The 14,933-nt window shown below is 41.5% G+C and overlaps 2 protein-coding genes across 2 annotated transcripts in view; both read left to right on the top strand.

Moving 5' to 3' along the window:
* Positions 1 to 8,336, top strand: part of pom121 (POM121 transmembrane nucleoporin) — a 28,085-nt gene extending 19,749 nt beyond the window's left edge. Inside the window, exons 13-14 of the mRNA XM_080748763.1 lie at positions 1,214 to 1,318; positions 3,282 to 8,336. Coding sequence (XP_080604889.1) covers positions 1,214 to 1,318; positions 3,282 to 3,379 — 203 coding nt within the window. The 3' untranslated portion in view covers positions 3,380 to 8,336. The remainder of the gene's footprint in view (positions 1 to 1,213; positions 1,319 to 3,281) is intronic.
* Positions 8,337 to 14,054: 5,718 nt separating this feature from the next.
* Positions 14,055 to 14,933, top strand: part of ppm1e (protein phosphatase, Mg2+/Mn2+ dependent, 1E) — a gene marked incomplete at both ends in the record, with an annotated part of 87,888 nt that continues 87,009 nt past the window's right edge. The window contains one exon of the mRNA XM_080749512.1: positions 14,055 to 14,236. Coding sequence (XP_080605638.1) covers positions 14,055 to 14,236 — 182 coding nt within the window. The remainder of the gene's footprint in view (positions 14,237 to 14,933) is intronic.

Raw genomic sequence — 14,933 nt, 5'->3', positions numbered from 1 at the left:
ATCAATTCTAAAACAAATGTCCCTAACCCTTGTAGATCTTCTATTTTCACTAGTTTGGCTCTCGAGTTAAAAGGATTGTGAACCACTGCTCTAGTCTACGCACCAAATCTCTTTGGAAAGAATAGCTGATCTGCAAGCGCCTCCTGGTGTTGTGAGCTTGTAGGTTGGCTATGTTTGCTAAATATTCAGCTATTTGCAGAATGTTCACCTGGGCTGTTAAGACATGTCCAGAACAGCGATTCTAGGGTTCATGTGGGTTAACTGTTGAAACATCTTACATATAGAATTAGAAACCGCTTATCTCCATGTTTTCACTTGTTGTGTTTTCTTTCGTAAATGAATTCCCTGTTTGATCTGCTACATCGTTTTGATGTGTTTGAGTGATGCTGTAGTTTTGAAAAAACTGAGATCTCCGTCTATAGCACGAAACATGCAACATGTCTTCTATGGAAGCATGTTGCACAGTGAAAATCGGTTATTTTAAAATTAGAGCATTTGAAGTTGTCAAACTAGCATTAGCCTCATCCATAAAATCTTAATTGTGTCAGATGTTTCATATAAAATCAAAGATTAAAGCCAGGGGTCTTCAACGTTTTCAGACCAAGGACCCCTTAGTTGAGAGAGATGAAGCAGGGACCCCCACAAGCTGTTAATACGTAGATTCCATATAGTTTCATTGTTTGACGGCACAATCATCAGTGTATTTTGGATTCATGTCAATTTGTGTTATTAGATATTTAACCACTTGAACCATCAATACTTTAAAAACTTGACCTTTCCCTCTGTACTTAGTCTGCTCTTTTTCCCCTCTACACCAAAGCTCTTTTCCAAAAATAGCCGATCTGCGAGGCGTTGTGAGCTTGTAGATCTGCTATTTTTGGCTAAAGTTAGTTGAATATGGATGCTAAGGTTCAAGTGGTTAATATAAAAAAGGAGAAAAAAAGTTTCTATCACACACAAGATTTGGAGGACCCCCTGTAGTAACTCTGAGGACCCCCTGTTGAAGACCCCTGGGTTAAAGCCTCAATGCAGTGTGTGGAACAGCAGGAGCAGTATCACTAAAACATCATCATTTTACATATTGTGTTAATTGTTTATGAAGTTAGTGTGGAACCTAGTGTGGCTCCTATCACAGCGTTTCACAAATCACACAGTAGTGTGACTTTTTCAGTCATGAGATTTGAATCCATGAACGTTTACATTTTGCCTTCAGGGACATCTACCCCCACCTTTGGACAGAGTGCTCCCGCTCCCATCCCCTTTGGCAGCCCAGCCACTCCCGTGCAAGGCTTCAACTCTGTCGCACCTTCTCCCTTTGGTAAGAGAGAGTACACACACACACACACACACACAAAAAAGGAATAACAACATCCAATCTACAAGGTATAGACCTTGTAGATTGGCTGTTTTTGCACAAGACTGGCATACGACGAAGTATAAAATAGGGCTTAAAACTACACTATGTAACTTTTCTTCTTACTTTTCTCTTACTTTTCCCTCTACCCCGGATTTGAACCTGGTTTCCTGTGCAAGTGCTGACATTTTCACCATTGAGCTAATAGAGCCTGCCTGCTTGCTCAGGGGATAATCTTGACCATCAGGTCGAAATTCATGTCAGAACTTTTGTCTAAGGGAGACATGACCTAAATCAGTGTCTCTCAACCACAGTGCCTGGGGGACCTTTGGTGTGCCCCTGAGAAGGGTCAAGTGTGCCCCTTGAAACTGCTTGAAAGCCAGTATTGTATTTATCATTTTAAAAATGATTTAAACTATTACAGTTTACAGTTTACAGTTTAGGCATTTAGCAGACGCTTTTAATCCAAAGCGACTTACAATAAGCAGATACAACATCGCAATAATAAACAAGATAATAGGTCAGTACATTTACAGCAATATAACAATGTAAATGGATATCTATCTAGAGAAAAACACAATATAATCAAGTTCTAAAGAAACCTAACAAACAAATGTTAACTAGCTTCATGTATGGTCATTGATTTTACTGTAGTGCGAAGGGTTTAGGTGGAGTCTGAAAAGGTGAGTTTTCAGTCCACGGCGAAAGGTAGCGAGTGAGTCCGTTGTTCTAAGTGCGACAGGGAGTTTATTCCACAACTTGGGAGCCAAGAGGGCAAACTGTCTCGGACGAGTGGATTTTTGCCCTGGAGTTTTTAGCGAGGGTTCGGTCAGCATCCCTGTGTTGGCTGATCTAAGTGAACGAGTGGGGGTGTAGGGGTTGATCAGCTTTTGGAGGTATGGAGGAGCCATACCTTCAATAAACTATTGAAAACAGCCGATCTACAAGCACACAGGTGCGAGGCGTTGTGTGCTTGTAGATCTGCTGTTTTCACTACTGTTGTGCGACAGCCTTGTATGATGAAGCAGGGCTTTACTTTGCGAAAAACTTACAAATTTGAAACTTGGAGATACAAGGTTTCTTCCCGACAGTGACGATATTTACACCTCTGTATTATGTTGGTGTGCCCATGGATTCTTGGGACAGGAAAAGTGTGCCCATGCAGAAAAAAGGTTGAGAAACACTGATCTAAATGACTCATACATCAATCATATACCCTGCCACCTAACAATTCACACTTTTCACAATCAATAACTGTTTTTCCCCAGGAGGGGGCGTCTTTGTGTTAAAAATGAGGACTTGGAAGAATTCCCCAATACAGATTGGACAACATGACATTTTATTCTTTAAAAAAGTCACATAGTGCTGCTTTAAGTTAACTTGCTTTCTCTATATCAGGGGTCTTCAAAGTTTTCAGACCAAGGACCCCTTAGTTGAGAGAGAGATGATGCGGGGACCCCCACAAGCTGTTCATAGATTCCATATAGTTTCATTGTTTGACAGCATGATCATCAGTGTACTTTGGATTCATGTCACTTTGTGTTTTCAGATATTTAACAACTTGAACCGTCAATACTTAAAAACTTGACCTTTCACTCTGTACTTAGTCTGCTCTTTTCCCCCCTCTACACCAAACCTCTTTGCCGAAAATAGCCAATCTACAAGCTCACAAGTTGTGAGCTTGAAGATCTGCTATTTTTGGCTAAGGTTCTCAGAATTCGGACGTTACGGTTAAGTGGTTAATACGAAAAAGGAGAAAAAAAGTTCGACAGTTTTGGGGCCAGGAGAGCAAATTGTCTAGGACGGCTGCATTTTTGCCCTGGGGTTCATAGCGAGGGTTCTGTCAGCATCCCTGAAACGTGTTGGTCGGGCGTTCCTCTCACACTGATGATGACACATCATTGTTTTTCTGCTTTCATTCTCACAGGCGCGCCGACTCCTTCTTTCTCCATCGGCGCCAGCTCCAAGCCCTCCGGCGCCCGCCAAAGGCTGCAGGCCCGCAGACAGCACCCCAGAAAGAAGTAACTGGCTTGCTATAACCCAGTGGTTCTCAAAACTCTTTTTTTTTTATTTAAAGGATCCCCCATAACTAAAGGAACAGAATGGACCCTTGCGGTGGGTCCATTGGGTTCCATTAGTTTGCTCTCAGAGTTACAGAACTGCAGGGTTCATTTGGAACCCTCTGGAGGAACCCTGGCGATGCCCCCTGACCCCACTTTGAGAACCACTGCAACAACCCAAGACTCTGTGCGTGCGTGTGTGTCGGGGAGGACGTATATTTTTCTGTCGCTACTGTTGCTGCTATGGCTAAATACGACTAGCATAGCTGCCTGTTCTAAACCCCACACCTCACCCTTAAAAGACCACACTCTCCGTGCGTGCGTGCTTGTGTGTGTGTGAGTGAGCGTGTGTTTTTCCCGGGCCGTGCTCACCCTCGTGTTTGCCGGGGGGGAATTTAAACCCTTTTTATGCCCCGAGTTCTGTTGCTGCTTGGCTGACTTTACGACGACCCAGGAGGGAACCGGACGGCTCATGGAAGTGGATCTGAAACGCAAAATGTATATTCTACTTGAAAAAGAAGCGAGGCCGTTTAAAAAGAAAATTAAACGGCATCGATTCTACGCAAACGACGCATAATACAACTTAATCCCCCTCCCCCTCTTCACTGTCTTTGGTGTCTCCCATGTTTTTGTCCCAAGATGAGTCAGACTCATGCTTTTTTTTTTTTTTTTTTTTATGTGACATGCTAACCGTGTGAAGTGTAAGTGTATGTTAGTAAATGTATCAGGTCAAGAGCATATTCTTTAACCATGTCAAACAGTATAGGGCTTTAATGCACCATTTTATTTAATGTTCCCAATGTGAATACATACACAAAGCTCTTCGAAGACTATTATATTTTAATTGCGTTTTCTTTTTTTTTGGATGATGTAAAGAATTTGCTCTCGTCTTTGCGAATGAATGACCATAGCATGTCTGAATACCGAGACCCTTTGTGGGGCTTTTTGTTTTCATTGAATACATTATTATATGCATTCCCCTTACATTTGAAGTACTTTTTTTAGCAGACAACGTGTGTTTGTTTCGTTTGCCTAGCGTCCTCGATCGTGGTGATTTGCCAATGTTTGAAACCAAAGCCAGTTGTTAAGAAAACGACTCCCCTTGTGACATAACCAGACAGTGACTTTAGGAGGAGCCTAATTAATGTCAACTGTAAAGCCGCATGTTCACTTGTACAAGACGAGAACAAGTGGTTCAAGTGTTTGTTTTATTTATTTATTTTTTCACATTGGGAGCCCCATTTGTTTGGTCCCAGTATAGACCATTTTCACATGGCGGTCATTCTGGCAGTTTGCATTGAAGAAACGGGGTGGCATTTCATTAACTTAACTTAATTGAAAAATGACCACCGTGTGAATATGGTCCATTGCGTGATTAAAATGTCAAAACATCTTGTTACGCTGTGTTGGCTCCGACAGTCAAATCCTCAGTGTTCCTTTAACCCTTTGAGCGTACAAATGGAGCTTTTCTGACTCATTTATTAACTCTTAGTGTACAAATGGAACCTTTTGCGGCCATTTGCTTCCATTTGTAGTCTCGGTTAAATGTTAAATGAGCACTGAAGACTTATACTGTGTAATCCACTGGTTGAGACTTAACTACTTGACTACCTCTCTTTTTCAACACCGATTTCCTTATTCAGTGTAGCTGTGGCGCAAATGAGGCGACAACAACCCCTTTAGATGTCAAAACAATAAAGAACCTAGTGTAATATGTGAATGACTTAATTCCTACTAAGATGAGTTTGATGATCATTTAGGTGACACCTCTTTTCCTCTGAAATGCTCTCGAGATGTACAATGGCACAGGAACTGTTACGTTGCAGAACATACTGATTTAATGTCACGTAAACGTAATGTTTAGTCATGAATACTCAAATACCTCCCAGAGGGTGCTTTGTATCTTAAATCATTAAGTTAAGATTCCACTTTCAGTTTAAGGCCATAGAAAAATATACCATATTCCTTTCATAAACCACAGTTTATTTAAAGACCTCCTTCTCCCAATACGTGGCATTCTTTCCCAACAGTCAGAAAGGCCATACACCCTGTTTTTTCTGCATACGAGCTTGTCGAGCTATACTCTGGTAAACATGTGTGACACTTGTCAGCATTTGAAAATCCAACAGCGGTTGTTTTCCTTTTGAATCAAAAGTACAGACTGGAGCCTTTTTCTGGAATGATCACATTCGCTTTCCCCCTCCCAGCAATGACTTTCACTTACTTTAGATCTTTAATGTAATGTTTTTCTTTTTTTAATTGTTACTACTGTAGATTTGCCTTATTGGGTCGCACCTGGAGGAAATGAATGTGAATGGCAGCATATTTGGTAGTGTTGTTAGGCATTGGTCTTAACGTGGGGATCAACTGCAGTCGAGGATGGGAGTCTATTTTATATTTTTGTATGGCTTTTTATGAAGGGCTGCTTGCTTCTCGCAACTGGCACCAAGATCCTTTTATTCCCCCCACGAAACAGATTTCTTTCCCCTCTGAAAACCATGCAAAAAAAGGAGCCGTTTTATTAGGTTGATACTTTGTTTCAAAGGTCTTGGTGAATTAAATAGTTTACATATAAGCCTAATGGATACTTATAGCAACGAGGCAAAGTTTTCTCACATGATAAAAAAACTACATATTTTTCAACTTAAAAAAGCGACAACTCGGAAAAATGCACCGGCCGTTCTTGTCGAGCGCCGGTTGCGCAAATTAGGCTTTTGAATGATTCCCATTGGATCGGGTCTCTTTTTCTTCTTCTTTTTTTTTTTAGTATTGATGAATGTATTTGTCGAAAGTGAATTTAAAAACTGTTTCCACAAAAGCTCACGTTCATTCATGCTGGACTGAAACTCAGGACTGAAGGGAACTGAAGGGGGGGGTAAATAAATGTACGTTTAATATTAATGTGTGATCTTTGACCAACCAGGGAAGGTGAGCAGAGATGCCCTGGGGGGTGGAGGTTAATGTTGCACTCCTAAACACCTGACTTACACCTGCTTGTGCGCGGGTGCCGGGCACCCAAACTTCTTTCGGTGCTCGGCACTAAGGACGGGACGATATGAAAATGTCATATCACGATTATTGTGACAAAATAAATCACGATTTACGATATTATCGCGATAATCCATTATCCTGGGTTGGAACATTTGCCAAAAAATAGCAGATCTACGAGCTTGTAGATCGGCTATTTTTTGGCAAAGACATTTGATAGTGAAAGAGAGATTATAGCAAGTATGTATATTATAAGTACATTTTACCAATTATGGAGGGTTTAAGTGGTACCAGATATGAAGCTCAGCAAAACAGGTGAATTGATCCCAGTGCATGATGGAGGAAAATATCACGATAAATTAAATCTTCACGATACGATTATCGTGGGTGTTTTTTTATCGCGATAAACGATAATATCGCGTATCGTCCCATCTTTAACTCGGCACCCGCGCACAACCAAGTACAACTCAGGCTTTAGACTAGAAGCATATATTATGAGGTCGATTATTTGTTTTTCCAAGTCCTAATTTTTAACACGAAGACGCCCCCCTCCCGGACAAACCAGGATCCATTCTGAAATGTGTGAATTTGTACATGGGTGGGTGGGTGTATGGGGGGGCTTAACCAGTGGCTAACCGATGCTTAAAACAAAGAACAAGAAAATGTATATATTTTTGTATATCAAGCAGGTTTCTATTAGAGTTCCTTCAAGCGCTTGGCTCAGTGAGGCTCTTGGTCTAACATGTATGTTAGTTAAAGACCAAACTTTTTTTTTTTAATTTTTTGTTTGTGCTAATTCATTACATTTTTCCCCAACCATATTGTTGTCGTGGAAATAAAACGGTCAAAGTTTTCCCCTGTCAGGCGTTTATTTTAAATGTCTTTTTTACATGGTCTGGTATGTGAATGGTTGTGTTTTCAAAGCTCTTTGGCTGGAACATGGTCTCATGTGGGTTTCACAGAACATGGGATATCAACCATATAATAGTTAAACAGTTAATTTTATTTCCACACTGTTTGTGGTGGTGACTGTTCACATTTATTTAATTAACCGCTCTCATCCTGCTTTCCCAATTTTGAGCATGTCATTATAGGTGATAAATAAGCAATTCGAAACATTTGGAAAAGGTAAATAAGTGTTGATGTTCCTTTATTTTTTAAATTATTTTGTAAAATCACTGGCAATACTTAAAGATTGATTTTTGCACTACCATCGGCTTTCCGACATTCCAGTCAACCCTGTGACCCACTGAACCCATGAAACTTGACTTTTTTTCTTTTCTTTTTTCTCGTTTAGTTTAAATTATAATTTGTGTTTTTCCGCAGCCCATTTTAAAATATTTGTTATACAGTATTGAGAAGCACAAATAATCTGTGTCAACGACTTATAATAGCGAGGGTTCTGTTAGCAAAAGGAGGAACCTTTTTTTATTTTCACGGCGTACGTCAAATGGACTCCTCTTTTCCTATACGTGTCAAGCAGATCTACCATTATTTCACCTTGAAAAGTGTGAGGAACAATGATTGTGTGATGGATATGTGTGTGCTATTTAAGTCTCGCTCCAGACATGAAAACGGCCCTTAAAATATTTCACTTTTTTTGTACAAGGGAACCAAACAAAGGCTGTGGTTTCGGAGTGATCAGGAGTGATTGGAGAATGACTGCACAGTCAAATCCTCTCTGGTAATGTTATCTCTGAGCTGGTACAAATGTAACCAAACGGGCCCGTAAAAGAGTCCAATTGGTCACGCGTGTGCACTCTTTGAGTTCCAAATGGATAAAATAACAGTGGGGATTTTACTGCGTATAAGACGTGCCTACGGATTTGGGACTTTAATTGTCTGTGACGGTGTGCGTGAGTGTGCAGATGTTGTGTGAACGTCGCTGCGCTGGGCAGGGCAGTGTAATATAGCCTCTACTCATGATGTCTTGAATTGTGCTGGTTTTAAATAAAAATGTGACAAAGTTGACACTGGTGAATTACTTTCCGTTGAATGGACGATATAACAGAAAAACGCACAAGCCTCTTTTGTCCTTTTCCTCTCTTTTATCTCCTGTCCTTTTTGTTGCCTTTGAAATAGATGGTGGATGATGGTAGATGAGTAAGCCTGGCTACGCGAGGTTAGTAAGATGGAGGTCTTAAGCCTAATTTATGTTTAGTTGGTCTTCAGCCTGATTTAGTTGGGGTGCATTTACCTGATGGAATTACAGACATTAATTGGTATAGTAATAAAACAGTAAAATGCATTTAATAGCCAGTTATTGTACTATAGTTTATAACGCATTGTCTACCCAATGGCTATGACCAAATGGCTTTGTTTGTGGTTAACTGCTGCTAATTAACACTGTTATCTTGCCCAAAGAGACATAACAGCACTTAATAAATCAGATGTATAACCTTCAATATGATCTGTAGTAAATTGTATTGAATACATTTGATAGTACTTTTGGGGTCACTGGGGATAGATTTCAGACTATCATATTTTATCCAGTCTAGTTTCTCCCAAATCTATTATTTTGGCTTTTATGTCGTAACAGTTTAACTTCTACTCTTGAACTTGTTTGTTGTCATTTAATGAGATGCTGTGTGAAAAGTTTGATATTGTAGCCTGAGAGTGGCGCTAGAGGATAGCTCATACTATCCTTGCTGATGAGAGTCATGGCAATCTGCCATTAGATTTTGGGCTATCATTCATGCATCATCAGACATTGTGTCCTAATGGTGGCACTAATGGAAAGGTCATTGGGCAGTGGTGGAAAGTGACAAAGTACATAAGGTACATCAGGCATTTTTTTTTCTCTCAAACTTTTGTAACCAATTTTTCACCCAGAGCCAATTGCCTAAGCTGTAATCCTGGGCTCTGCTCTCCCTCTGCCAACCTGGGGAGAGCCCCGAACTGAGCTCATGCTTCCTTCAGTGCATGAGGAGTGCATAGGCCACTTCTTATCACCTGACAGAAGCACATGCCAAGTGCTTCTAGAAAAGAAAATCAGCATATCCATAAAGCTTATTGACATAGTGCTGTAAAATCTCCTGGTAGATGGCTTTGTTGACTCAGGACTTAAAACACAGTGGACCTTGATTTTCAAATGAAATGCAGAATCCAAGTTGCTTGATGGTGTCATGGGTGCCATTTCATCTGCTGGTGTTGGTCCGTGTCAACACAGCCATCTATCTGGAGATTTTAGAGCACTTTGTGCTTCCATTATGTTGGTAAGCTTAATGAGATGTTGATTTTCCTTTTCCAGAAGAACTTGGCACCTGCCCACAATGCCAAAACTACTAGTCACTGGTGTACTGACCATGGCATTACTGTGCATGACTGACCAGTGACCAGCCAACTGGCCTGACCTGGACCCCATGGTTGATCTGTGTTGTATCGTCAAGAGGAAGACGAGAGACCAGACCCAACCATACAGATGAGTTTAAGGTCTCTATCAAAGCAATACGGGGCTTCCCATAATACCTCAGCAGTACCGCAGGCTGACCACCTTCATGCCACGCCCCATCAAAAGTATTCCAGACCAAGTATTGAGTGCATAAATTAACATAGTTTTCAAAAAGGTTGACTGACATTTGTGTTTTATAAATCCTTCTTTTGAGCGGTCTTTTGAATATTTCACTGAAAGTTTCATTTTTTGAATTGTATTACACAAGAAAATGAACTTTTACACAATATGGACCTGTACATCTCAGCATATATCGTCTCTGTCGGGTGGAAAACAAAGTTGCAGATCTCAAATCGCGTCGCTTTGAGACTTCGAGCTTGCAGAACTGCTGCTTTTGATGCTTTTGGGTGACTGCAGTGTAGGATGATCAAGTCGGGCATTGACTTACGGAAAAACACAAAAAGTAAAGATTTAAGAGGTTTCTGCCCGATAACTGCGATATGTAACATCGCCTTAATCACCTGGGCATAGAGCATCGCAGCGGAAGTGGTTAACTGGGGTCACTTAAAAATCGCCCATTCATTTTCCCCATAGACTTTTACAAAAATATTTATAACAATTATGTTAAGCCTCGAACAAAGCCATCCAGGATGGCAGTGAATCATGAACATGAGACCTTTGTTTCTATGAAAAGAACGTTTTGAAAATCGTTAAATAAAGGGTATTTATTAAATGTAGTAAATTTGTAATCAAATAATGTAATATTAAAATATGTTTTCACATAGGATCAAAGGTTTTTGGTCATGATTCACTGCCATCCTGGATGGCTTTGTTCGAGGCTTAACATAATTGTTATAAATATTTTTGTTAAAGTCTATGGGGAAAATGAATGGGCGATTTTTAAGTGACCCCAGTAAACCACTTCCGCTGCGATGCTCTATAGTGACTAGCCATCGTAATCACCTGGGCATAGTGACTATAGCCATCGTAATCACCTGGGCATAGTGACAATAGCCATCGTAATCACCTGGGCATAGTGACTGTAGCCATCGTAATCACCTGGGCATAGTGACTGTAGCCATCTTAATCACCTGGGCATAGGGACTGTAGCCATCTAAATCACCTGGGCATAGTGACCATAGCCATCTTAATCACCTGGGCATAGTGACTATAGCCATCTTAATCACCTGGGCATAGTGACTCTAGCCCTCTTAATCACCTGGGCATAGTGACTATAGCCATCTTAATCACCTGGGCATAGTGACTATAGCCATCTTAATCACCTGGGCATAGTGACTATAGCCATCTTAATCACCTGGGCATAGTGACTATAGCCATCTTAATCACCTGGGCATAGTGACTATAGCCATCTTAATCACCTGGGCATAGTGACTATAGCCATCTTAATCACCTGAGCATAGTGACTCTAGCCATCTTAATCACCTGGGCATAGTGACTCTAGCCATCTTAATCACCTGGGCATAGTGACTCTAGCCATCTTAATCACCTGGGCATAGTGACTCTAGCCATCTTAATCACCTGGGCATAGTGACTATAGCCATCTTAATCACCTGGGCATAGTGACTATAGCCATCTTAATCACCTGGGCATAGTGACTATAGCCATCTTAATCACCTGGGCATAGTGACTCTAGCCATCTTAATCACCTGGGCATAGTGACTCTAGCCATCTTAATCACCTGGGCATAGTGACTCTAGCCATCTTAATCACCTGGGCATAGTGACTCTAGCCATCTTAATCACCTGGGCATAGTGACTATAGCCATCTTAATCACCTGGGCATAGTGACTATAGCCATCTTAATCACCTGGGCATAGTGACTCTAGCCATCTTAATCACCTGGGCATAGTGACTCTAGCCATCTTAATCACCTGGGCATAGTGACTCTAGCCATCTTAATCACCTGGGCATAGTGACTCTAGCCATCTTAATCACCTGGGCATAGTGACTATAGCCATCTTAATCACCTGGGCATAGTGACTATAGCCATCGACACCTCATATCAAGGACGTGCAGAGAATGTTAAGAGAGGCAGGGGCTGAAATTCCTAAAAGGTAATTTTTGGTGAAAATATCGAAAATAACTGACCCCTACATGGGGAGCTCCAAGCTCAGGTTGGCTATTTTCGGTGCTTGATACCACACTGAACTAGTCAAGTCAATAATGGAGATGTGACGTACAGCATGGATTTATACAAAGAGAGGGCAATTCTTTCAACATAAGAGGCTGCATGCATTCAAGTTCAGGAGAGTTTGGACAAGACAATTCTCTTGAATGTTGCCTTCAGGTATGGCATGGAAAGAGGGGCATTTGCATTTCTTTCACTAGGCTATAGTAAAAACTACATTCATGGTCTGGGCACTTTTTACAGACAGATAAAAGGGCAGGGGATCAAACTCCCTTTGATGTCTATGTGTGCACATGCCTACCTCATATTGTGGTATTTCTTCTTCAGTAAAGAATCTGAGTATAGGCTACTTCTTCCACCAGTGTCATTGGCTCACCTAAATCAGTAGGGACCAAGACCAACCATCCCCCCATCGATGATGCACTACAGTGAATTACCCACTCAGCAAGTTGCATGGTAATCCTCCCATTAGATTAGGCCATACTTGTGTGGAAGTGGAAATTGTGTGGAAAGGTCATTGGGTCACCAAATGTAGCCATCATCTAGGGAGTTGGTGTTTGTGTGTGACACATGCACGCACACACACGCTTGCTTTTCAAATTTTCAAATTCACCTTTACTACATGGGGAGGGTGCAAAAAAAATACTTTTTTTTTAGGAAAAAGCACATTAAAATAAATTCTCTCTAAGAACAAAAGCAATAATCCTGTTTCTATACTGTCTCAGACTGAGTCAGTTCAAAATCTGTTTAATCACTTTACAGCAGCTAATCTGAATATAGCCGACCTACAGTACAAGCTCACAATGGGCGATGCTTCTGAGCATCTACCTTGTAGATCTCCTATTTAGATATTGATAATTGATCGGGGGGTCTGATCAATTATCAATATCTAAACCGTTTGACATGAATTTTGATTGATTGAAGAATTTTATTGGAAGGTTGCAGGAAAAAGTACAGTTTCATGACAGTAGCCATATAAATCACTGGTACACGGTCAACTAAAAAGAGATCCTAGTATTAAAGCTTTTCGGCTTATTTACACAGGAACCACTTTATGTATCTCATATAACATTGAAAGACAGACGGATTAGAACACAGTAGACTACTTTGCATAGGATATCAATAACAAAAGGGGAAAAAACATTCTAAAAGAAGAAAACAGGAAATTAAAAGAAAAGAAAGATGAAAAGGGCAGGTAAGTATGGACTTAGTCTATTTTTACACATAAATGTGGTTCCAGATATAGGCTCGTTTGAATATCAAAAAATAGCCTATAAAAACCTGTCAGTCACCCCCGTCCGCCCACTCTGCCCCATCTCCATCTCTCCCCCAGTTCAGAAAAAGCTAAGGTATGGCAACATGACTGGTGTCTTGCACGCGCGCGAAGGCGCTCGTGCAAGACAGTGGCGTCAGTTCAGAAAAAGCTATGTTGCCATAGGCCTACCTTAGCAACAGGCATATACGTTTATTTTAAGAAGTACGTTTTATTGTTTCTATGGTTTCTTGGGCTGGGTAGGGCAGCCTGGAACGGTTCAAGTGCATTGCACCTGTGCAGCTGACCTGCGGAACCTGGGAATATACAATGTTCTCAAATTGGGGAGAAAAAAAGTGTGGAGCATATCATTATAATTTATAATACCTTATTATTTTGCAATTGTAGTTATTTTACTCTATTTAACAACATAATAACCAGCACAGATAGACAAAGAGACATTCATGGATTTATATTTAAAAGTAACTTATTTCCCCCCCCCTGGACCCAGGGTATGGCAGCTGCATACCCCTGCCATACCCAATTGACACCCCTGTCCCCATGCGCGTTCACGAGCCGGCGCACACACGCAGAGTGGTGGAGAACAAGTCCGTCTCCAGCAGCTTGCCGCCCCAACACAGACCAGCCTCTCCCCCTCTCTCTCTCTCTCTCTCTCTCTCTCTCGCTCTGCCTCTACCTCTCTCTGCCAAAGTGTCAGTCAGTACAGTCACAGCAGCGCAGCCTCTCTCTCTCTCTCCCTCTCTCTCTCTCTAGTCTTCTGGTAACCGGCGGGGCTTTCTCTCTCTCTCCTCTATCACTTCCCTTCTCTTCTCTTCGTCTTGTCCCGGGCAATGAGAAGCGATGGCCGGCTCTTTGGCAGAGGAGAAAACCTTCCGGAGGTTCCTGGAGCTCTTCCTGCGGGAGATGAGGCCGCCGCTGCAGGAGAACGACCCGCTGCCCATGCGCCCTCTGTCGGACCTGGTGTCGGACGACGAGGTGGAAGGGGAGTGCCTGGACCTGTGCCTGCAGCACCTGTACAAATAGTTGAGTTGTTCACCATTCTTCTCTCGCTTTTTATGTTCATTTACACCTTTTTTGTTTTGTTTTATTTTGCACGTTTGTGGTCACGAATACGATTTCTGAAATTGTGTTAAAGTGAGGCATTTCAGAAAATTGTTAAGTTATTGAATGAGCGAGGGTTTTTTATATTTGTATTGAATTGAATTGAATTGAACGGGGTTCTCTGTTTGCAGCCCGGCTGATGAGTCATAGCAGAGTAATTAGTCTTTATTTAAACCAGCTGCGTCGCTCGAGCTACAAGCCCACCGACTCGTACAGTTCACGTTGAGAGCTTGTAGTTCGGCTGTCTTGTCGGCAAACGACAGCCGAACTACAAGCTCACTCTCACTTGACTCCAGAGGCGTCAATTGGGTATGGCAAGCTATGGCAGCTGTCATAATTGGCTACAGGGGGAAATAATAAAATGTACTTTTCATTGTGCCTGCGTTGCTGAGGTATGGCAACATGACTGGTGTCTTAAGACACCAGTCATGTTGCCATACCTTAGCTTTTTCTGAACTGACGCCACTGCTTGACTCGAGAGCGTGTAGTTCGGGCGGCTCTTATAGTCAAGCGACTCCCGCTGTTTAAGCTCTGAAATGAACAAATATGCTAATTAAAAAAACAAGACAGCTTGTTCACACTTTGCTTAATCACATACTAATAGTATATACTCGTTCA

The sequence above is a fragment of the Nannobrachium achirus genome (genome assembly GCF_963921795.1).
Source record: "Nannobrachium achirus genome assembly, chromosome: 19".
Classification (NCBI taxonomy): Eukaryota; Metazoa; Chordata; class Actinopteri; order Myctophiformes; family Myctophidae; genus Nannobrachium; species Nannobrachium achirus.
Note: the sequence above shows the minus strand (reverse complement) of the source record. Positions and strands in the feature narration are given on the sequence as shown.